The sequence below is a fragment of the Macaca mulatta genome, chromosome 16, assembly GCF_049350105.2.
Source record: "Macaca mulatta isolate MMU2019108-1 chromosome 16, T2T-MMU8v2.0, whole genome shotgun sequence".
Taxonomy (NCBI): Eukaryota; Metazoa; Chordata; class Mammalia; order Primates; family Cercopithecidae; genus Macaca; species Macaca mulatta.
In genome coordinates, this window is record NC_133421.1 from 84,207,136 (window position 1) to 84,230,110 (window position 22,975).

Below are 22,975 nucleotides of genomic sequence, written 5' to 3' on the forward strand. Positions count from 1 at the left end.
AGAGCTCTGCCCCTAAGACCCCCAGCTCTTCTTCTGGCCTCAGAAGTTAGCACTATGAACCCAGACACCATCTGCATGTCCCTTTTTGGTGCTGAGTCCCCAAGTAGGTTAAAATCCCATAGGCTTGGGGAGTTTTCTTCTTGTGCTCCTGCCCCCAGACCTAGACACAGAGCGGCATCACCCACCCGAGACTCTCCTTTTCCATCTTGTCTTCTTGCCGAAATCCACGCCCCAGTGAGAATCAGGGCAGAGAACTGAGAAGAGAGAGACAGAGAGTTCAGACGCGTGAAGATGCTGAAGTGGGACTTTGTGGTCAATATGAGGCTGCGACTGAGCCAGCACACACCCCAGGGCACACAGAGGGCGGTTTGGTGACTGAGAGGACAGCTTGTCATGAGCAGCGGCTGCTGGTGTCTATCCTGGGTCTACCGTGACGGCCAGGGGCCTCCCCAGGGAGCAGACATGGGGGACAGGCCTTCCCAGGAGGCGGAGACCCAGGTCTGTCCACACTCAGCATGGCTGGTTCTCCTGACATGATGGACTTAGGGTGTCTACCCTGGAAAGGGCAGAAAGGCAGGTCAGGTGCAGAGTTTGCCTCCTGTTTGTCCTGGAGGGCATCACCCCTTCTACACCTTCTCATGCTTTAAGCATATTCCTTGACTCTCCCAACCCTCCTACAGATTTCCGTTCCTTCCTTCCTATCGGAGTCAATAGCACCAGTATGTGCACACAGCCATAAGGCTGAGTGGAGAGTGACAGGGGAGTCTGGGTGTACCTGGCACCATGAAGGGGTCCCTGAACCCTCGACCTGCCCTGTCCTCCCTCCAATTACACTCTCAGGGACACAGTGTGCACTGGGGTCATTGGTGCTGATGCCCCCAGACTCACATCACGGGACTGTCGTCAGCCCAGTGCAATCCCAGGGCTTCCAATTCGCCCAGTGTTCAGATCTGGCCTGGGCCTGGCTTTGAAGTATCCCGGCTCCGCCATGAGCTGACCTGGTCTCCCCTTCTGCTCATGCCCAGCCCTTCCGTTCTCCCCAGAATCAGCAGTGTGATCCCTGACACACACACACACACACACACACACACACACACATGGCCCTGGGGAGGTGCTACTCAATTCCCAATGGCTCCTGCTGTCACAGGATGGCACCCACCTGACCTGACCTCAGCACACAGGTCCTGGCAGCCCCCAGCGCCTGGTAGGTGTCTCCAGCCTCCTGGATCCCGGTTCACCGTGGTGCTGCCGTCCTCCCGACTCGGACCTTTGTCCAGACCCTCAACCTCCCACTCCTCTGCCTGGCTCCAGCTGACAGGTTTGCCTGCGTGTTCCTTGACCTTCCTGGGTTATGGTGGCTCCCCTTTTAGGGGTCCTCATGACCCATTTCACACTTCCCTCTTGTCTTCCTCAGTCTTTCTGTTGGCGGGTCAATGTCTGCTCCCATCTAGACCGGCCACCCCTTGAGAGCAGGGGCAGCCTCTTGTCTCATTCACTGCTGCGCCCGCTATTATTCCAGGGTCTGCCAAATGCAATTTAACAAACTGGCTGTTGAACGGATGAATGGGTGAATGGAGGCATGGTGTCCTGATGTCCCACTGCCTCAGAGGACTTAGTCATCCAAAGTTGGTGCATGATTTCCTGCCTAGGCTGGGGAGGAGACAGGAAATGCTGTCTGGAGGCCCTGGAGCCACCTGACCCAGGGAGGTGTCTGCCCCTGGCAGGACATGTGCACCTGCTCCTCTCTCTGCCTCAGGGAGTCACCCCTAAAAGGGAGTCCTCTTCCAGGGACCCTGGTGCTCACCCCTCCTTTCTCCTGATCCCTGCTTGCTTAGCGCCTATTAGAGGGGCTTCATAACAGACCCCTCAGCTCCTGCAAAGCAGTCACCCCACTTCTCTTATTTTATTCTGTGACTCTTTTCATCTCTGACTCTTATATTTCTTCTGGAACTTATTCATGTATTTGTGCATTTGTTTTTCTTTTCTATCCCCCACCTGGAATATGGGCTCAATGTAAACAGAGCTCCTCGCCTGGTGTTCACAGCTGGACTCCAATGCCAGGTCAGTGTCTGATACACCAGAAGCTCCCATAAGTATCTGCTGAATGGAAAAGTAGGTGAGGACTCCTCGGCGTGGCCCTCCTTGACCAGGAGGACTCATGGGAACCAGCTGCCTCATAGGGGTCTTGGGTGTGGCATCCCTGGAACCTAAACGATGGTCGGCTGATGACGTCTTCCTTTGTCTGTATAAGCAGACATGGTCTACACTAGTGAGCAAAAGATTCAGTTAACTACCACATCAAGGAGTCACGGTCCTCAATCCATTTCCATACTTGAGTCAGTTAAAAGCCACAGCCCTGGAATGAAGGGTAGGTCAGGTCCCCTTGAGGAAGGAGGAAGAAAAGGTCTGGCTACCATGCCACGATTCACCCTGAGAATCTCCTACCAGCCCTCCCAGAGGGACCAGAAGACACTGGCCAGGACGTGTCCACATAAGGAAGGGAATTGTCAGATTTTGGGGGGAATCCTGGATCCTCTTCTGCAGGGACCCCAATCCCGAGAGGCCCAGCATGAGGCTTGGTCCACTATTCTGAGCAAAGGCCTGTGGAGACCAGGGAACAATGGAGTGTTCACCCAGGTCTGACTTAGTGGGCATGATAGGTCCAGAATCCATGTATTGTCATTTCTTAAAGTTCAAAAGCATCATGGAATCGACACACTCAGCAAATGGAAGCTGCCGCATATTCTGCACTCCTGGACCCGGGGAGTGTGGGCCATTATGGTGGCAAAGGTGCAGGGCAGTCCTGGACCTGCCTCTCCCTGCCTCTCCCTGTAAAAACAGTGGCGGAAGCAATGCCAGGCTCCTGGAGAAATGGAAGGGTGCAGGGAGGGCGTCAGGCACTCAGAGTTGTTGCTGACCGCCCGAGGCTTAGCTGTCCAGGGCGTGCACGTGAGACATGGAGCTCAGGGCATCTGTGTCCATCAGGTTCATGTGTGACACATGAGGATCGGGCACAGGGAAAAGGCTGAAGGAGGCTCACAGAGGATTCCGGGAGATGTGGGGAGAGCAGCCCGGGAGGGAGCGGTCAGGAGGTCATTCCAGTCCCGCAGAGGGGCCCTGTTGCAGTGCAGGGCCTTGATGGACAGCAGATGCTATTGGTTCTCACCCTCGGGCCAACTCTGCCTGCTTCTAGAGTTTCTCTGAGGTCTGTTCACCCAGATGATGGCACCCAGCATGCTCAGGAGCAGGGGCAGCTCCAGGAGGACCAGGAGCAGGACATAGGGGCTGCTGAACAGGGAACTGTGGGGACATGGGGAAGGGTAGTGAGTCACCTCTCCGGGGGAGACTCGGGGCCCTCCACCTTCTGCCTGTCTGTGAACCCAGGTCCTGTGGCTGCACAAACTCTTGTAAGGACAAGCTCTATATATGACAACTCCTCTAAAGGAGCCGTTAGTCCCTGACCTTCAGCTGGAGAGTCCCTGGAGTCTCAGGACTGCCTATAAGGAAGCACATGGCTGTGAGAATGGTGCATGGGGACAGGGAGGGATCAGGTGAGAACCACGCCCACAAGATCTCTACATCCTAGGGTTATTCACTGGCGCATGGAATCAGTCATGTAGTTTGATGTCCGTATGGCCATCATTTCCCAGGAAGGTCAGGACTATTCATGTTATTCACAAGTAACTGGCACCTGCCCTCTGGTTGCAAACATCAGCCTGTAAAATTCATGGTTGTTGTCAGCTCAGCTCTCAGCTCCTCAGATAATTGGGCTCATCAAACAGGATGAGACTCTGGCCAGGGCTGCAAGGGAGGCAGAGGAGAGGGCCAGGGTCACCGGACCCCAGAGCTTCTGCCCCCTGCCCTGGCCTGGCCGGATCCCAAGACTCCCTTGCAGGACATTTGCCTCGCTCCTCCCTCCGCCTGGACCCCTCTTCCTCCAGACCCCAGAGTGCCCTGCTCCCAAACCCTGCAGGTCTCCACGCTCATGTCCTCTAATCCACAAACCCTCTTCTGATCATTGTCAATGAAATAGAGACTCCAACACCCACCCACATGCTACCCAAACCCGAGGCACAAATACCTCTTCCCAGCAGTCATCAGACTTTGCTGTATTTGTCTGTCGGCCTCTGTGCTGATCTGTTCACTGTGTGAATCCACCTGGTAGAACCCAACTTTCACCAGAGCAGGACAGTGGCTGGGTGGTTCCCTGCTGTGACCCTATCCCGACAGGAGCGCTGGCACTTAGTAGGACCTTCACATTAGCTGTGGGAGGCGTGAGCAAAGAAGGGACCAGAGGGAGGGAGACACAACTGTTGCATCTCTCCCCAGCCTACAGGAAAGGCTGCCCACGTGGCAGTCCTGGGGGCATGAACCTTACCCAGGACAGCCTGGGATCAGGGCTGTCCTGTCTGGTTGAGCTGGGCCAGGTGCATGCTGGGAGGTAACAGGAGGACCCGAGGAGCCCGTGGAGCTCTGGGACCGGAGGCTTCAGTCAGGGCTGCAAGGACATCACAGGTCAGTCTTGGTGACCTCACTTGAGTCTCCCACTCATCCTCACCTGTTCAGCTCTGATTTCCACAGACACAATCACTCAGGACATGCTGGACAGATGCCCTGAGTCCAACATGTTCCATGGCCACACCCAGGCCAGACCAGGGCCCTGAACCCCTCCTAGCCTTATCCCCACGTACTTCATAGCCAGGTGAGCACTTTCAGGTGCGAGAGTCGACCTGCTCTCTAGGGGAACATGAGAGTCTGTGGAAAGAAGACCTGTCTGCAGACCCCACCCTAGCCAAGGAGGGAGGGGTGACATTTACTCTGTGAAGCATGACCCAGAGTGACTGTGGAGCCCGGGCCCTGGGCATGGCAGTGGCTGGAGTGAGGCTAGGATTAAGGACAGGCAGTCAGTGAGGTCCTCCCTGAATGATGGGACCTGAGTCCACTCAACCCCAAATGTCAGCCAGGCCGATGGACCCCACAAGGCCAGACACTTTCAGGGTGGGGCACACAGAGGAGTCTCGAACAACAGATGCAAATGTGCTTTTGTGCATGTCAGCACACACACACACACGGGTGCACACACACAAACACACCACACATCTGTGCATGCACACGCACACACACCACACCTGTGCATGCACACACACACGCACTGCAAATACACCTCATACCTGTGCACACGCACACACACACCTGTGCATGCACACGCACACACCGTAAACACATACACGCACACACACTATGTCCTAAGTCACTGACCTACAACCTCACACACTTCTTCCCATTTCTCTCTTCAGGGACAGAATAACCAGCCCTAGACTCAGACAGGCCTGGTGCTGAGTGAAGGGGGGCTCACCTGGGAACACCGACACCTCCACCTGGAAGATGAGGTCTTGGAAGACGAGGTCTTGGGAGACGAGATCTTGAAATTCTTAGAGCAACAGTCTATTGACCTGACACCAGTATCCACCGGCATCCTCCTCTGTGAGGCTCTCCAGGGTCACTGTGAAGCTGAGGTTTGCAGGATGGTCCCTGATGGACACTCAGCCATTCCTCACTTCCTCTGACTCTCCGGCCTTTACAGTCTTGTTACATAGTAGAAAAAGTGGTTGTCCACACCAGTGTTTGTTGAAAGTCTTGTATTCCTCCTCATACTGACACTGCACATTCGGGGATCCCCACCTCAGTGTCTGTCATGGTGCTGGGGCCGCCCACAGCAAAACAGCCTGGAAAACACAAGCCCAAGGCCCAGCTTCTCCTCAGATGGGCCTGGGTCAGGGATGCTCTGGGATCAGGGCCTCTCGGACCCTGGGGTTGTAGAGGAGACAGTGGCAGGCAGACAGCCCTTGTCCATCCAGGAATCTGAACTGAGGGGTGAGTAGCTCCCTCCCTGCAGAGGTGGGAATGGGGAGGGGCGTTTCCGTGGAGACAGGAAGGGCATGGACTGGGAAAACACTGTGTGTGTGCATGCATGTGTGTACATGTGCATGCATCTATGATTGTATGTGTGGTGCATCAAGATGGCATTTCGGATTGGATAACTGTGGCAATGACAATCACAGGCATCTCTCACCCAGGGCCTCCTCTGTCGAGGATGCAGCAGGACATGACTCACCTGCGCTGTGCCCTGGAGCCTGGCGCTCAGCTGGCGAGGCAGCCGCTGATAGCTCCTGGGTGCTCTTCGGTCCTCCTGCCCTCTCTCCATGTCCCTACTTCCATGTCCAGAGCGTACCCACCCATCTGAGACATTCAGGAGGAACGGAGCTGCCAGTATCCGAGCAGCCCGATCCCTGGTGGTCATTTCTCAGATGTCACTTGTCGCTGCACCAGGCTCTGGTAGGACAAGGTGGAGTCCCCTCTCCCAGGGCCTGAGCCCCACTTCTGCTTTCTTCCCCTCTCTGCTTCCTCGTCCAGCTCTGTCTCAAGTCTGAGGCTGGAGATGGGAGATTGCAGAAAGCTCAGGAGAGAAGCTCCCTGGGCCGGTGCAGGCACCCCCAGACTCAAAGGGCCGGGGACCAGGGGCCAAGGTGCAACCTGGGTCTGAAGCCCAATGGGCAGTTCCGACCAGAGCAAGGTTCATCCCTAAAGACAAGTGCCCAGGGCAGGGGGTGGAACCAGGCGCGAAAGAGGAGGACACATCTGATTCCGGCCCATGGCTTCCTCTGTACTGAGAAGCAGCGCACACACTGCATGTCGAACTTCTCACTTCTGGGAGAGGAAGAGACACCCAGTGTCCCTACTGAACATGTTCACCTAGGCTGGAACTTGATTTGCTGACAATCTTCAATGCTTCTTATTTGTGAACAGGGGAAGCAGTCTTTGAAGCACTAACTGTAACCAGTGCCAGACCTAAATTAAATTATACAACCTGTAAACCCAAGAGTATCTGAGACAAGTCTCAATTAATTTTGGAAGTTGATTTTGCCAAGGTTAAGGGCACATCCATGACACAGCCTCAGGAGGGCCTCACAACATGTGCCCAAGGTGGTCAGGGCACAGCTTAGCTTTATACATTTTAGGGAGACATAAGACATCAATCAGTATATTAGGTTGGTGCAAAAATAATTGCAGTTTTTTCATTACTTTTAATGCACTCCAGCCTGGGCAACATTACTTTTAATGGCAAAAACCGCAACTACTTTTGCACCAACCTAATATGTAAGATGTACATTGGTTCGGTCTAGAAAGGCAAAACAACTCAAAGTGGGAGGCGGCTTCCAGGTCACAGGTAGATAAGGACAAACAGTTGCATTTTTTTGAGTTTCTGATTAGCCTTTCCAAAGGAAGCAATCAGATATACATTTATCTCAGAGAGTAAAGGGATGACATTGAATTACATCTGTCCTTTGTCCGCAAGGAATTTCCTTGTGAACAAACGGTGAGAGAGGTATTGTCAGGCCTCTGAGCCCAAGCCAAGCCATCGCATCCCCTGTGACTTGCACGTATATGCCCAGATGCCCTGAAGTAACTGAAGAATCACAAAAGAAGTGAAAATGCCCTGCCTGTCTTAACTGATGACATTCCACCACAAAAGGAGTGAAAATGGCCAGTCCTTGCCTTAAGTGATGACATTACCTTGTGAAAGTCCTTTTCCTGGCTCATCCTGGCTCAAAAAGCTCCCCCACTGAGCACCTTGTGACCCCCACTCCTGCCCGCCAGAGAACAACCCCCCTTTGACTGTAATTTTCCTTTACCTACCCAAATCCTATAAAACGGCCCCACCCTTATCTCCCTTCGCTGACTCTCTTTTCAGACTCAGCCCCCCTGCACCCAGGTGATTAAAAAGCTTTATTGCTCACACAAAGCCTGTTTGGTGGTCTCTTCACACGGACACGCATGACAGGTATATAGCTTTTTTTTTTTTTTTTTTTTAATCTTAGTAGCTATCTTTTTAGCAATAGAACGGGAGGCAGGTTTGTTCTAAACAGTTCCCAGCTTGGCTTTTCTCTTTGACTTGGCGGTTTTGGGGTCTGGAGATTTATTTTCCTTTCACAAACTGCAGGGCTGGTTGGCAGAAGTGCTGAACCCACACATTTGTACGTGTCCTTTTTTCCCCCCACTGCAGCAGACAGCGTCTTGCTTTGCTGCCCACGCTGGAGTTCAGTGGCACAGTCATAGCTCCCTGCAACCTCAAACTCCTGGACTCAAGCAATCTTCCCACCTCAGCCTCCCAAACTGTTGAGATTATAGGTATGAGTCACTGCATCCAGCCACAATCTTCTTTTTTATAGCTCAATTAATGATACTTTATTGCTTTTTGTGTACCAAGAAATTGATCTGTGAACTTCCCTCATTGAAAATATACCACAATTTTTGTAACCTTGTTTTTTTCATATCTCTCTCTCTCAAAAATAGAAGTGGCCCAGGCCTCTCTGGACCTTAGGGAGGCCCTGAAAGCCAGAGAGGAATAAAGTAGATGCTTCTGATTCCAGCCCGAGGAAAGACAGTAACTTTGGGCTTTAACTTTTATCTTTGCTTAATTATTTTTTCCTTTGCAAAAAAGAAAGGGACTCAATTTCCTCAGTGGATGGCTCTATGATATTAAATGTGCAGCTTGTTGACTCCTTAGGCGTTGTGCTCTAAGTCTCTCTATGGCAGGCCTTGAAACCCAAACAGTTTATCAACGCCAGGCAATGTCTGCGGGGAAGTCACTCTGCAGGTGAGAGGAGAGCCTCCCTGGCCAGAGTCTTCCTGAGTTTCTGTGTGGATCTTCCTGAATCAGGTCCTCATGTACAGGCTTGAGAGTCAAAGAAAGAAATTCCCACAGGGCACGGTGGCTCACGCCTGTAATCCCAGCATTTTGGGAGGCTGAGGCAGGCAGATCACTTGAGGCCAGAAGTTTGAGACCAGCCTGGCCAACATTGTGAAACTCTATTTCTACTAAAAAAACAAAAACTAGGATTACAAAGTACTGTAAGGCTGAAAAGGGTGGATCACTTGAGGCCAGAAATTCGAGACCAGCCTGGCCAACGCGGCAAAACCCTGTCTCTACCAAAAAATACAAAAATTAGCTGGCATGGTGGCATGGGCCTGTAGTTGAGGCATAAGAATTGCTCGAACCCGGGAGGCAGAGGTTGCAGTGAGCCAAGATCGAGCCACTGCACTCCAGCCTGGGAGACAGAACAAGAGTCTGTCTCAAAAAAAAGAAAGAAAAAAAGAAAAGAATGAAATTCCCACAGGGTCACATACACACATACTCAAACCTAAAGCCAAATGTGCACTCTCAAATCACCATTGCCTTTGCACTGGTTCCCTGATGCAAATTTCAATCTGTCAGTACAGCCAGGGACCAGCACAGGCTGCTTTCAATTGTGAAGTGTTTTCTGAAAAGCAAAAGGCACTGGGGAAGTGAGAGGGGAGGGAGGGAGAGTGAAGGGTGGAAGGACTTCGAAAACAGTGACTCCCTGGAGTTTCTCAGTTTCGGTCACCTTGGCCCCCTCTGCCTAACACACCCTTCTCGTTCTGTTTCCTGGGTCTGAGGATTCTGCTTTTCCCTTTTGCCATCCCTGGGCCACTCTGTCCTCTTCAGTGTCCTGGTCCAGTGAAGAGACTCTAGGGCATCAGTGCCAGAGAAATGCTGACACCATCACTTATACTGTATGCTTTTGGTCAGATTCTTTACTCTCTCAGAGCTGTTGGTGAGGCAGCTGGAAGGAGGAGAGATTAATATATGTAAACTTTTCATTAGGTAGAAAAAATATCAATAAACTATAACCAAAAAAGAAAGTCAAGCAAACTTTCAGAGGTATAATTTCAGGTTTGGGTTTTTAAATTCTCTGATGGAAGTATAACATACAAACAAAATAATGCAAATCATAGATGTACAGTTCAGCAAAATTTGAGGAAATGACTATCCTTGCCTAACAGCCACCCAGATCAGACACCCACGCCCTTGTCGAGTCTCCTTCCGTATGGTATTGGGCGGGCTTCTGTGATCCATAGATATGGGCCATGGGCTATGACTTCTAATGCAGCAGGAGGAGCTGCAGACAAAACCTCTCAGACACCGAGTTGTAGAAGGAAGGGCTTTATTCAGCTGGGAGCATCGGCAAGCTACTGCCTTAAAATCCGGGCTCCCAGAGTGCACAATTTCTGTCCCTTTTAAGGGCTCACAACACTAAAGATTTCACATGAAAGCGTTGTGATTGATTTGAGCAAGCAGTGGGTACATGACAGGGGCTGCATGCACCGGTGGTCAGAGAGAAACAAAACAGGGCTGGGAGTTTCACTACGTTCTTTTATACAATGCCTGGAATCTATGAATAATATCAGTTTCTACGTTATGGGTTGATTTTTAACTACCGGGTTTAGGTCAGACAGGCCAAGGTCTGGTTTTGGGTACCGGGCTGCCTGTCTTGTTTTTTTCTTAAAACAGGTACTGAGTATAAAACAATATAAAGCAATATGAGAGGGTCTTTCTCTCTGTCCTCACTAAGGATAAGCCAAAGGTGCTGTGCCTTGCTCTCTCTTGGATCACTTTCTCTGGGGAAAGCTGGTGGCTGTGTCTAGAAGACACACAAGCAGCTCTTTTGAGCAAGGAGCTGAGGCCTCCCACCACCAGCCACGTGAATGCATGACGTTGGAAGCAGATCCTCCAGCCGCAGTCCAGTCTTCAGATGGCTGCAGCCCCGGCCAACATCTTGACTAGAACTTAATGAAAGACAGATCTTGAGCCAGCACCACCCACCTAAGCAACTCCCAGATTCATGACTCTCAAAACCATGAGATAATGAACATTTGCTGTTTTTGGCCGTGAAGTCATGGGGGAATTTGTTATGCATCAACAGATATCTAATATAGTTGGGCCACATTTGCCCAGGGCCAACCTCTGCAGCCACATCCAATCCTTATTCGTTTACTCACTCAGCAAGTATTTTTTTTTTATGCCAACCATTACGTCACCATACTCTGTAGCTGGACGCTGGGGCATTCATGGTGAACGAAGCTGGCCCAAATGCTGCTGTGATGTAAAGGGAGATGGATAGAAACCACCCAAAGGAAACACATTAACAGCATTTGGCAAACTGTGGAGGAAATAAACAGGGACCCATAATCAAGACAATCGGGGTGATCCCTCGAAGGATGATCACAGAGGCCTTTCAGAGGAGGCAACGTCAGAGGTGAAACCAAAAGGATAAGAAAGAACCAGAGGTAAGAAGATCTGGGGGAAGGGATTCAAGGGGAGGAACAGCAGGTGCTAAGGCTCTGGGGAGGGATGCACACTGTGGCTAGAACATAAAGACCACATGGGGACAGGGCAACAAGATGAAATGGAAGAACCAACCAGTGGCTGGGTCCCCTCAGATCAAGTAGGCCAACCAATGAGAGTGGGTGCTATGATTTGGCTGTGTCCTCCCTCCAATCTCAAATTACAGCTCTCATAGTTCCCACGTGTCGTGGGAGGGACCTGGTGGGAGGTAAATAAGTCATGGGGGCAGGTCTTATGTTGTTCTCATGATAGTGAATAAGTCTCACAAGATCTGATGGTTTTACAAAGGGGAGGTCCCCCGCCCTGCACATGCTCTCTCTTGCTTGCCACCATGTAAGACATGACTTTGCTCCTCCTTTGCTCCTCCTTTGCCTTCCACCATGATTGTGAGGCCTCCCCAGTCACGTAGAACTGTGGTCAATTACACTTCTTTCCTTTATAAATTACGCAGTCTCAGTTATGTCTTTTTTTGGTGGAGTGGGGACGGAGTCTTGCTCTTGTCACCCAGGCTGGTGTGTAGTAGCACGATCTCAGCTCGCTGCAACCCCCAGGTTTAAGTAATTCTCCTGCCTCAGCCTCCTGAGTAGCTGGGATTACAGGCACCTGCCATCACGTCTGGCTGATTTTTGTACTTTTAGTAGAGGCGGTTTCACCACGTTGGCCAGGCTGGTCTCGAACTCCTGATCTCAGGTGATCCGACTGCCTCAGCCTCCCAAAGTACTGGGATTACAGACGTGAGCCACCACGCTCAGCCTCACGTATGTCTTTATTAGCAGCATGAGAACAGACTAATACAGTGGGTTTCATTTGAAGAACATGGAACAAGAGGTGACATGACTATTGCAGAACCGTGTCAAGGTGCTCTCTTGTTGCATTATGTAGAAGAAAGAGAAAAGGTGGCAAGAGGGATTGGGAAGAAAGTGGGAAGTCACCGTAGTATTGAGAGGATAGAGGACTATGGTGGCATCAGGGAAAGCGAGGGAATGGGAATATTGGAGAGATTTATATAAGGATTGACGAGAGATAAAGGAGAGAGCAATAAGAGATTAAAGGACTTGGGTTGCAGCAACTATCATGGAAAGAAAGCGTGGAAAAATAACAGATTTGTGGGACAGAGACAAAGATGTGGGGGAAAGTCAATAGACCAAGTTTGTGCATGGCAAGGTTGGGAAACTGTGGCACATCCAAGAGAGACATGAAGTAGTCCCTGGTCCTACCTTCCTGCCTTTTCCAGGGGAAAGTGATCCTAAGCCCATCATGTTAGGAGATGCTAAGCCAGGGCCAAACGACCCTAGGGAGCTTCCCCACCCTGCACGATAGACCCAGCCACTCCACCCACTTCCTGCCCCTGTACCCCTTTCTCCTTGTTTCTTATCCCCACAGCTGCCTTCCCTCAGACTTTTCCTGGCACTGATTATAGTTAGTGCTTCAAAGACTGCTTCCCTTGTTCACAAATAAGAAGCATTGAAGATTGTCACCAAACCAAGTTCCAGTCTAGGTGAACATGTTCAGTAGGGACACTGGGTGTCTCTTTCTCTCCCAAAACTAAGAAGTTCAACGTGCAGTGTGTGTGCTGCTTCTCAACACAGCAGAAGCCATGGACCAGGATCCAATGTGTCCTCCTTTCTCCTGCCTGGTTCCACCCCCTGACCTGGGCACTTGTCTTTAGGGATGAAACTTGCTCTGCTCAGAACTCCCCACAGGTCTCCACACCCAGGTTGCACCTTGGGCCCTGGTTCCTGGCCCCTTGACTACCGTCCCTGTAGTCAACAACGCTGTATTGTACACTTAAAATTTGTTAAGAGATCACGTCGATCTCATGTTAAGTGTCCTCCCAAAGTGCCGGGATTACAGGTGTAAGCCACCGCACCTGGCCTACATTTTTTTTAACTTTTAAAGAGTATCCAGCGATAGGGTCAGGGTCAGAAGTCCTTTTTGCAGTCAGAAGGGCTGTGTCTCTGGACAGGGTTCCAGTGGGCATGGGGTGTGGCAAGTTCTCCTGTTCATGGACTCTGTCTAAGGAGTCCTCCAAGGCCTGTTCACCCAGAGGATAGCACCGAGTATGCTCAGGAGCAGAGGCACCTTCAGGAGTGGGAGAAGCAGGAAGTAGGCGCAGCTGGGCAGGGACCTGTGAGACGGAGAGAGTGACCAGTAGTAAGCTGCCTCCTCTGGGGAGTCCCAGGCTCTGCCTCACCCCTCCTTCCCTCGACGTCTGGTCCTATGCCCTCAAACCCAATGTCAGCATCAAGCCTGGTGGGTACCAGGGTCAGGCAGCTCCATGCTGAGGGTCACAGGCTCCTGACCTTCATTCAGCTCAGAATTAACCTTGAGTGTTAGGACCCAACAGATGCCGGAAGGTGAGGGATAGAGCAGAAGAGAGATATGGGAACCCAGGCAGGAACTGGCTCCCAGAAACAACTTCCAGAACAGATCCCTCAGCCACTGACGCCTGCAGGATCTCTGCTCTTGCTGGGAACAACCTCAAGGATGAAATATTGCTTTACAACCACCTTCACTCAAATTAAATATGATCACAAGAACAGCTCTTTCGCTTAAACTGCTTAACCATCTCAACCTCAAGGAGTGACCTCTCCGAGCTCAGCCCATGGCCAATCCTCCCATCCCTTGGGTCCCACTACACTGCCCCCATTCCAACTTCTCAAATGCTGCATTTTCTCCCCAAAACGGGCCGTTGTGCCATCTCTCCACCTTCCCAGCCCTCCACCTGTAGGACTTGTCTGACGCCCTCCCTGATCCTCTCTAAGACAAGCCCCTGTAACAAACCCTGTTGGCGCCCTGCCCCATATCCCCTTTGCCCACTTGAGCTCCTGGCAGCTGCAGGCAGTCTTGGCCCCACCAAAGATTTCCCAGTTCAGGCTCCCCTTCTCTGCCTGAGGTTATCTACAGGAGTGCACACATTTTCCTGTGCAGAGCAGGCCAGATGGGCCACAGAATTCATGCCCCCAGGAGTGCCTTCTGCCTGGAATATTCTGTCTCCAGTTCTGAGGAACTTTCTACACAATCTCTCAGAGGGTGCCCAGAGGGACTAAGCTCCAGTGTGTCCAGTTACTACAGTGTTAACCCCTTCATTACAGTGCATTTCATTTCCCTTTCCCTTTCCTGGTCTCATTTTCTGCTCTCTCAATGTACTTCCTGAGATTACCTCTCAATAAACAAATTGCTCCTAAGTCCCTGTCTCAGGACCTGATTTGGAGGAAACCCAAACTAAGACAGTCCCTTTGTTCTTCGTTTCTGTGGAACATCTTGTATTTCCTTGATAGCCCAAATCATGCCCCACCAGCTTCCCACACACCCTGGCACCCTATCTCTTTACATCTGCTTTATTTTCCTCCATAGTTATTATCATTAGTTGACATATTTCCTTGATCTATCATCTATCTATCTGTCTCTATTACATATCTCTCTCTACCAGCGATCATCTCCATCTGTCTATTCAGCCAGCCAGTCAGCCATCTCTATCATCTGTCATATCATATCTCTATCTCTATCATCTGCCTATCTATCTGTCTGCCTGTCTGTCCGTCTGTCTGTCTGTTTATCTATCTGTCCGTCCGTCCGTCTGTCTGTCTGCCTGTCTATCTATCTATCTATTTATCTATCTGGCCACTGTCTGAATCTACCTATTTGCAATTTCCTCAAGAGCACAATCTTGCCCCTTTATTCACTGCTGCATCTCCAGAATCTCCACCAGTTTCTGGCACATAACAAATAAATACCTGTTGAGTGGGTGAATAATCAAGGAAACCTGTGTCTAGGAAGCACCACCCTACGAAAGAAGCTACACACATGGCAAAAGACAATGGGACACGTGCATTTTACCCTTCGCATTGGCTGGGCCTGGTGGGAGATCCAGGTGTCTTCACAGAGTTCTCAGTACTGGAGGCTGAAGATAAAGAACAGAGGCTCAGTGTCCTATGCCTGACTCTTCCCAGCTGAGTACCTGCCGCCTGCATGGTTCTGACTTCATAAAGCATAGGACGCTCAAGGAGGCAGCTGGACAGATGTTCTAGGACCATCATCTCCCCATAGGCAGACCGAAGCCCGGCTAGAGTCACAGAGCATCCCCTCCAACCCCGTCCCAGTGGATGCCTTGCCCCGCTCTGGGGCCAGGTGGGCATTTTATAAACTCAGACCAGAGGATGACCAACTTCTCCCATGTTGGCGTCCCCCATCTCGTTGAAAATCGACGTGCTGAAGGTCAGTTAGGCTTAGGTTCCAAAACCCCCCATCCTTGCCAGTGTATCCACACACCACCACTACCCTCCAGTGCACACTGTCTCTCACACACACATTCTCACACCTGCACACACACTCTCACATGTGCACTCACGCAATGTGCTCTCATTGCATGAGAGCTGCTCTCACACACTCTCACACACTTACTCATACACCTGCTCTCGCACACACTCACACACACCTGCTCTCTCACACACTCACTCACACCTGCTCTCTCACACACTCTCACGCACTCACAAAGATCTGCTCTCACACACATTCACACACACCTGCTGTCACACACACTCTCACTCACACACACACCTGCTCTCACACTCTCACACACACCTGCTCTCACACACTCACACACACCTACTCCTGCACACACTCACACACACTCTCACATACACCTGCTCTCACACACTCTCACACACTCACACACCTGCTCTTGCACACACACACCTGCTCTCACACACACTCACTCACACACACCTGCTCTCGCACACACTCTCGCACACTCACTCACACACCTGCTCTTGCACACACACACCTGGTCTTGCACACACTCTCACACACACACACACCTGTCACACACACACACCTGCTCTCACACACCTGCTCTTGCACACACACACCTGGTCTTGCACACACTCTCACACACACACACACCTGTCACACACACACACCTGCTCTCACACACCTGCTCTTGCACACACACCTGCTCTCACTCACTCACACACACCTGCTCTCACACACTCTCACACACACTCACACACACCTGGTCTTGCACACACGCTCACACACCTGCTCACACACATACCTTCACACCTGCACTCACTCTTACATGTTTGCACACCACTCACATTCACACACTTAAACACACACTCTCTCACTCACTCACACACGTATTTCCCACACACATTCACACAACACACTCTGTCCTGCTCTGATGCACCACACTAGGCCCCCACACGAGGCCCAGTTCTTCTCTCCTGAGCCAAAATTTCCGTGGCTGCTCTGCAGAGATGGCCTCAGACGCCTGAGAAAAGAGGCTCTTACCCGAGGAGACCAGCACTTGAACCTGGAAGAAGGGATCAGGCAGGAAGCCAGACAGGCCATCTTCCTGCAGTATTGTTGCAATCCCACATCGGTATTTTCCTGCATCGTCTGCCGTGAGGTTCTCCAATGTCACGGTGAAGGTGAGGTCCCCAGGATGGTCTGTGATGACCACTCGGTCACTCCTCACCATTCCCTCGGACCCTCTGGTCTCCACCATTTCATGCCAAATTGGCAAGCATGGTTGTCTGCACCAGTATTTGTTAAATGTCTTGTATTTCTCTTCATACTGACACTGAACGCTCAGGGACTCCCCCACGGTGCCCATCACAGTGCTGGGGCCACTCACAGTCAGACAGCCTGGAAAACACAAGTCCGTTTCCCCATCTTCACCTGGAAGAGCCTGGACCAGTGGAACCTTGAGTGTTAGGTCCTTTGCACACCCAGTGTTGCCTGAGGCTGGAGGAGGGAGCAGTCAGGAACCAGGGAGCTATGGGCTATTTGCAGGGGGACACCCAAGGAGATGCCCGGTGTGGGATGCTGAGACTCCAGAGGCCATGCCCAGCCTGGGTGGGCTCAGCCATCTTAGAGAGGGGAGAGGCTTAACCTCGATGGCCTCAGGCAGGTTCTGGGTCCCCCAGAAGTGTCAGTCCTGAGAAGAAACACCTGTCTTCATTGAACACCAAAGATTGAATGAAGCCACTAAGTACACTCCGAATAAATGGATGTTGGAGAGATGGATGGATGGATGGGTGGATGGATGGAGAGATGAATGGATGGATGGATGGACGGATGGACGGACGGATGGATGGATAGATGGATGGATGGATGGATGGATGGATGGATGGATGGATGGATGGACAGACGGATGGATGGATGGATGGATGAAATAGGAAAGGAAATAATATTGAGAACCAGGAAAAACCAGAAGCAGCCCAGTACGGAGGGCAAAGAGGAAACCTGGGGCTTCTGGCTCTGTCTCCTTCCCAAATCATCTGTGGGCCTTATACTTGCAGTCCCTGCCCATATAGATTAGACCTCCTGTTTCCAGGTCTGGATCACAAAGAATATGGGGGCTGCCCGTGGGGATATCAAGGAACCATGTAGAAAGGGGTTGTTCTTGTGATTCAAGGACATTTACGCCTGGATTTTTCCCCCGGGACAGAATCCTGTGGCGACACTAGCCATTGCCTGACATCTGTAGAGCTCAGCTCCACGCTGACACCCGTCAGAGCTTCCTTCCCATCCCCACTTCTCTGCAGCACCCACCCGCCTTGGCATGTCCTGGGCCTCTTCTCCAGATCCTCTGCCCCCTCCAATATTTTGACATTACTCCCCCTCTTCCAGTCCCCTCTTTCATTTGTCCACCCACTCTGCAGGCTCTGGGTCCAAATGATTAGGACCCAGCCCCATAAACTCTCTGCTTCCTGCCTCAGGGGCCTCACCAGTCCTAAACAGCTGCTGTCTCATCTGCTCTTAACAGGGAGGTGGTTAACAAAGGGCAAAACGCTATTGAGAAATGGTTTTGGCAAAATACCAAGCTCCTGAAAAGGAATTGTGGATGTAATCTGTCTGCCTATCATCTATATATCCATCCATCCATCCATCCATCTTTCATCTACCCACCCATCCATCTAGGTAATATATTGCCATCCAGTGATAGCGAGGCTTTGCTATGTTTTATTGTGAATTAAAAGAAAAATCTGGCCGGAGTGGTGACTCACACCTATAATCATAGCACTTTGGGAGGCCGAGGCGGGTGGATCACCTGAGGTCAGGGGTTTGAGACCAGCCTGACCAACACAATGAAACCCTGTCTCTACTGAAAAGACAAACAAATTAGCTGGATGTGGTGGTGGGCGCCTGTAATCCAGCTACTCAGGAGGCTGAGGCAGGAGAATCACTTGAACCCAGGAGGTGGAGGTTGCAGTGAGCCAAGATCGCACCACTGCACTCCAGCCTGGGCGACAGAATGAGATTGTCAAAAAGAAGAAAGAAAGAAGGAAAGAAGGAAAGAAAGAAAGAAGGAAGGAAGGAAGGAAGGAAGGAAGGAAGGAAGGAAGGAAGGAAGGAAGGAAGGAAGGAGGGAGGGAGGGAAGGAAGGAAGGAAAAAAAGCAGAAAAACTGTATCTTTTGCATCTTCATTTTCTTGTCTCACGTTTTCTCACCGTATTTCCCAGAAAGCAGGCTCAGGTGGCCCACTGACCTATTCTGCATTAGAACGCTGTCTGCCTCTCTGAAGCAGTGATTCTCACCTGGGTTGGAGGGCGGCGGGAACATTTGGCAATGACTACAGATATTTTTGGTTGTCCCAACTTAGAGTGGGGAATTGCTGCTGGCATCTGGTGGGTAGAGGCCAGGGATGCTGCTAAACATCCTACAATGCACAGGACAGCCCCCAACACACAGAATAATGCAGCCCCAAATGTCCACAGTGTTGAGGTCCAGGAGCCTTTCCCAGGGAGCTAACTGCCTCCTAGGCACAGGCTTGGGGGCAAGGAAGGGGTGGGCACCCCCTGTCCTCTCCTGCTATTGCTGCTGCTCTCAGCTCAGGCTCTGGGGGCGCTGTTAGCCTGCTCTTTCAGGTCCTTAAATTTCTCTCTTGATGATTTGGGACTGATTCCACAGATCTGGGAGGAAAAACACTGTGGGGCACACACTGAATCCCACCACAGAGTCTCCCTCCCCTTGGATATTCAGTCCAGACCCTGACCCTGAGCCAACATGGGCAGCCCCCTCCACCTCCACCCCGACCCCGCTGCCACCCAGCAAACTCCCCGCCTACCCAGCCCTGCAAAGAAACTCACTTTCTCCCTCCACCATCATTTACGGAAATTCTTGGACCAGGGCTGACCACAAGTTCCCAGCTGTCTCACCCTTCTGGGGGCCCATTATGTAGCAGCCCTGGGGCCAGCCCAGACCTGTGGGGACACCCAGGGTTCCCACACAGGGATGCAGCAGTGCCTCCAGATAAGTAAGTGAAGCTTTACAAGGAGGCGCAGCAGGAACTGACATTGAATTATAGAAGGAACAATGATCTTGGAAATAAAAGTATGTAGGTTTGGACCTTGACTGTGCCTTTTATAAACTGTTTAATCTAAATTATTTGCACCTCTATAAGCGAGCCTCAGTCTCCTGTTTTCATCAGGACTGCAATGAGAATTAAATTAGGTAATGGGAAACAAGACATGTATTACAGTGATTAGACTAGTAAGTACTGGTTTTCTGCCCCCTATTTCCCCTTCTTTTTGATGGATCGTGGAGGCATTCCTGATCTTAATAATGACGGTAATAATGATTAAAGTTGCCAAATCTACTTAGGGCTTACTGTGTGGGAAGCAGTTTACCGTTTAATCCCCACCCTATCCCGATGAGAAGATTTGAGAAGCTTCTATGCACACCCCACTCCCTCTTTCTTGATATCATTTCTTCCTCTTGCCCCTTGCCAGCCTTTTCTCATGCCCGCCTCACCCTGACCCGCCAGAGCAGACCCCCCTGCACCCAGGACCTGCCCTGCTCACCTGGGACACAGAGAAGGAGCAGAGCTGACGGCAGCAGGGCAGCCCCAGCCCTCTGGGTCATCTCACCAGCATGGACGTCCCTCGTGGCAGCAGGGTCTGAGGCTGGAGCCCAGTCGCAGAAGGTCAGCTCGTCTGTCCCCTCGTCTGTCCACTCTTCTGTCCCCTCTTCTGCTGCTCTGGACACTTCTCCTTTCCTTCTCCGGCCTCTTTGTTTCCTTCTCCGGCCTCTTCTGGGTTTGGTTCTCAGAGCTGGTGCCAGGATGGAGGAAGCTGGGGCCACGGGGCGCTATGTGGTTAGGTGAAACAGTTTCGAGAACTTGGACGAAGTTCTTCTTAATACAATATGTTTGCATTTGCTGTTCCCCTTTCTGTTCCCAGTAAAGACAACGCGTCCCTCCCACTACCCACAGCTGACAGGCCTGCCCTTCTCCAAATCACAGCACGGCCCAGGACCAGTGAGACTGGGCCAGCTGCCATCTGGATTTTCTGGGCAGGTCCTCCCCTCTGTGAATGGCCAGTTTTCTGTGGCCAGCATGAGCCGCCCCAGGGTATGGCTCAGCATTCACCGGATGAGACCAGCTATTTGCAGAGCCTAGTGTAAAATGAAACGTAGGGTTCCAAAATTATTAAGAATTTCAAGATGGTGACAACCAAGCATTAAACGTGGGACCCTTCTAAGAGCGGGGCCTGTGAGACTGCACGGGATAGGGGCACACCCACAATGCCCGCTGGTCTATCTCTGATCCTTGGTGGTACAGATAGGCTGGGTGCAACCTCAGAGCCTCTGACCTCTTAACCCCTTGGTCTTGCTCTGACCTCAGCAGACCCCAGAGGTCCTTGTCTTGGTCAAATGCCTGACCGTTTCCACAGACCTGGCACCACGCAGAGCTTGGTGGACCATCTATAAGCCTTGCTTTTGACCTGCGTGGCTCTTTTTGTCGCCCAAGATGACCACATATAACAGTTCCAATATATCAAGAGCTAACTCCGGGAACCTGGCCAGAAGTGTGCCCGATATACACAGAATGGCTGTGGAGGATTTATAAATGCAAGCACAGCCTCAGAATGCCTCATCCGGGGACTTAGATTCCTGGAACTAGGAAACTCTAAAACCCTGGCATTCTGTTATCAAACGTCTCCTCTTACTTTGGTGTTTCAGTAAATGTATTTCCTGCTTGTTCATTTTTTTTCTGCATTCGGAGTCCTCATATTTCTGTGTGTGTGCACGTGTGTGTATATGTGTGTGGTATGTGGGATATGTGTGTAGTGTGTGTGGTGTGTGTAGTGTGTGTAGTATGTGTGCTATGTGTGTATGTAGGTACATGTGATGTATGTGCATGGTGTGTGGGATGGTGTGTGTGTAGTGTGTGTATGTGTGGTGTGTGGTGTGTGTGAGATGTGTATAGTGTGTGTATATGTGTGTGGTGTTTGGGGTCAGGTGTGTAGTGTATGTGTGTGCATGTGTGGGGGGATGGTGTGTGTGTTGTGTGTGGTGTGAGTGGTGTGTGTGTGTGAGTGGTGTGTGTGGTGTGTGTAGTGTGTGTGGTGTGCGTGGTGTGAGTGGTGTGTGTAGTGTGTGTGGTGTGTGTGGTGTGAGTGGTGTGTGTGTGTGAGTGGTGTGTGTGGTGTGTGTAGTGTGTGTGGTGTGCGTGGTGTGAGTGGTGTGTGTAGTGTGTGTGGTGTGTGTGGTGTGTGTGGTGTGAGTAGTGTGTGAGTGGTGTGTGTGGTGTGTGAGGTGTGAGTGGTGTGTGTGAGATGTGTGTAGTGTGTGTATATGTGTGTGGTGTTTGGGGTCGTGTGTGTAGTGTATGGGTGTGCATGTGGGGGGGGTGGTGTGTGTGTAGTGTGTGTGTGATGTGAGTGGTGTGTGTGTGTGTGACTGGTGTGTGTGGGATGTGTGTAGTGTGTATGTGTGTACATGTGGTGTATGTGTGTGATGTGTGGGGTGGGGTGCGTGTAGTGTGTATGTTTGCATGTGTGGTGTGTGTGCACAGGTGGTGTGTGTGTAGTGTGTGTATGTGCATGTGTGTGGTGTGAGATGTGTGTACATGTGGTGCATATGTACGGTATGTGGGGTAGGATGTGTGTAGAGTGCATGGTGTGTGTGAGATGTGTGTAATGTGTATGTGTGTACATGTGGTGTGTATGGTGTGTGGGGTGGTGTGTGTAGTGTATGTATATGTGTGCATGTGTGGGGGTGGGAGTGTGTGTGGTGTGTGTGTGTCCATGAGTGGTGTATGTGTGTGGTGTGTGAGGTGATGTGTGTAGCGTGTGTATATGTGTGCACATGTGGGGGTGTCGTGTCTGTGGTGTGTGTGTGTGTTCATGCATTGTGTGTGTAGTGTGTGTATGTGTGTGCATGTGTGGGTGTGGGGTGTGTGGGGTGTGTGTCCATGCATGGTGTATGTGTGTGGTGTGTGAGGTGGTGTGTGTAGTGTGTGTGTGTGCATGTGTGGGGGTGGGAGTGTGTGTGGTGTGTGTGTGTCCATGAGTGATGTATGTGTGTGGTGTGTGGGGTGGTGTGTGTAGTGTGTGTCTATGTGTGCATGTGTAGGGGTGTGCTGTGTGTGGTGTGGTGTGTGTGTGTCTGTGCATTGTGTATGTATGTGGTGTGTGGGGTGGTGTGTGTAGTTTGTGTATGTGTGTGAATGTGTGGTTGTGGGGGTGTGTGGGGTGTGTGTGTGTACATGTGGTGTGTGTGTGGTGTGTGGGGTGGTGTGTGCATGTGTGGGTGTGTGGGGGTGTGTGGGTGTGTGTGTGTACATGTGGTGTGTGTGTGGTGTGTGGGGTGGTGTGTGCATGTGTGGGTGTGGGGGTGTGTGGGTATGTGTGTGTACATGTGGTGTGTGTGTGTGGTGTGTGGGGTGGTGTGTGCATGTGTGGGTGTGGGGGTGTGTGGGTATGTGTATGTACATGTGGTGTGTGTGTGTGGTGTGTGGGGTGGTGTGTGCAT

The 22,975-nt window shown here is 51.3% G+C and overlaps 2 protein-coding genes across 5 annotated transcripts in view; one reads left to right on the forward strand and one right to left on the reverse strand.

Annotated features, from left to right (window-relative positions):
- RAB37 (RAB37, member RAS oncogene family) overlaps positions 1–22,975 on the forward strand; it is a 273,228-nt gene that overhangs the window by 58,985 nt on the left and 191,268 nt on the right. The window lies entirely within an intron of this gene.
- Positions 10,012–20,461, reverse strand: CD300H (CD300H molecule). 4 transcript variants are annotated; one of them, XM_015120270.3, is made up of 4 exons: positions 20,023–20,461; positions 16,505–16,861; positions 15,050–15,113; positions 10,012–13,337 (listed from the first exon to the last, which is right to left on the reverse strand). In XM_015120270.3, exons 1-4 carry the CDS (start codon positions 20,081–20,083, stop codon positions 13,226–13,228), a joined length of 594 nt encoding a protein of 197 aa, XP_014975756.1. In that variant the 5' UTR covers positions 20,084–20,461; the 3' UTR covers positions 10,012–13,225. The 4 variants fall into 4 exon arrangements, 3 of the variants coding, with proteins under 3 accessions (XP_014975756.1, XP_077828831.1, XP_077828832.1); XM_077972705.1 differs by having other exon boundaries at positions 15,043–15,113; positions 20,023–20,460; XM_077972706.1 differs by lacking the exon at positions 15,050–15,113 and having other exon boundaries at positions 20,023–20,460.

What these genes read in the sequence shown, in the direction of transcription:
- CD300H (XM_015120270.3), bottom strand. Translation starts at nt 20,083, where the DNA reads ATGACCCAGAGGGCTGGGGCTGCCCTGCTGCCGTCAGCTCTGCTCCTT. An exon ending in TCAAGTGCTGGTCTCCTCGG is followed by an intron (nt 15,114 to 16,504) that starts GTAAGAGCCTCT and finishes CTTTATCTTCAG; the next exon opens with CCTCCAGTACTGAGAACTCT. An exon ending in AGGCCCAGCCAATGCGAAGG is followed by an intron (nt 13,338 to 15,049) that starts GTAAAATGCACG and finishes TCCGTCTCACAG; the next exon opens with GTCCCTGCCCAGCTGCGCCT.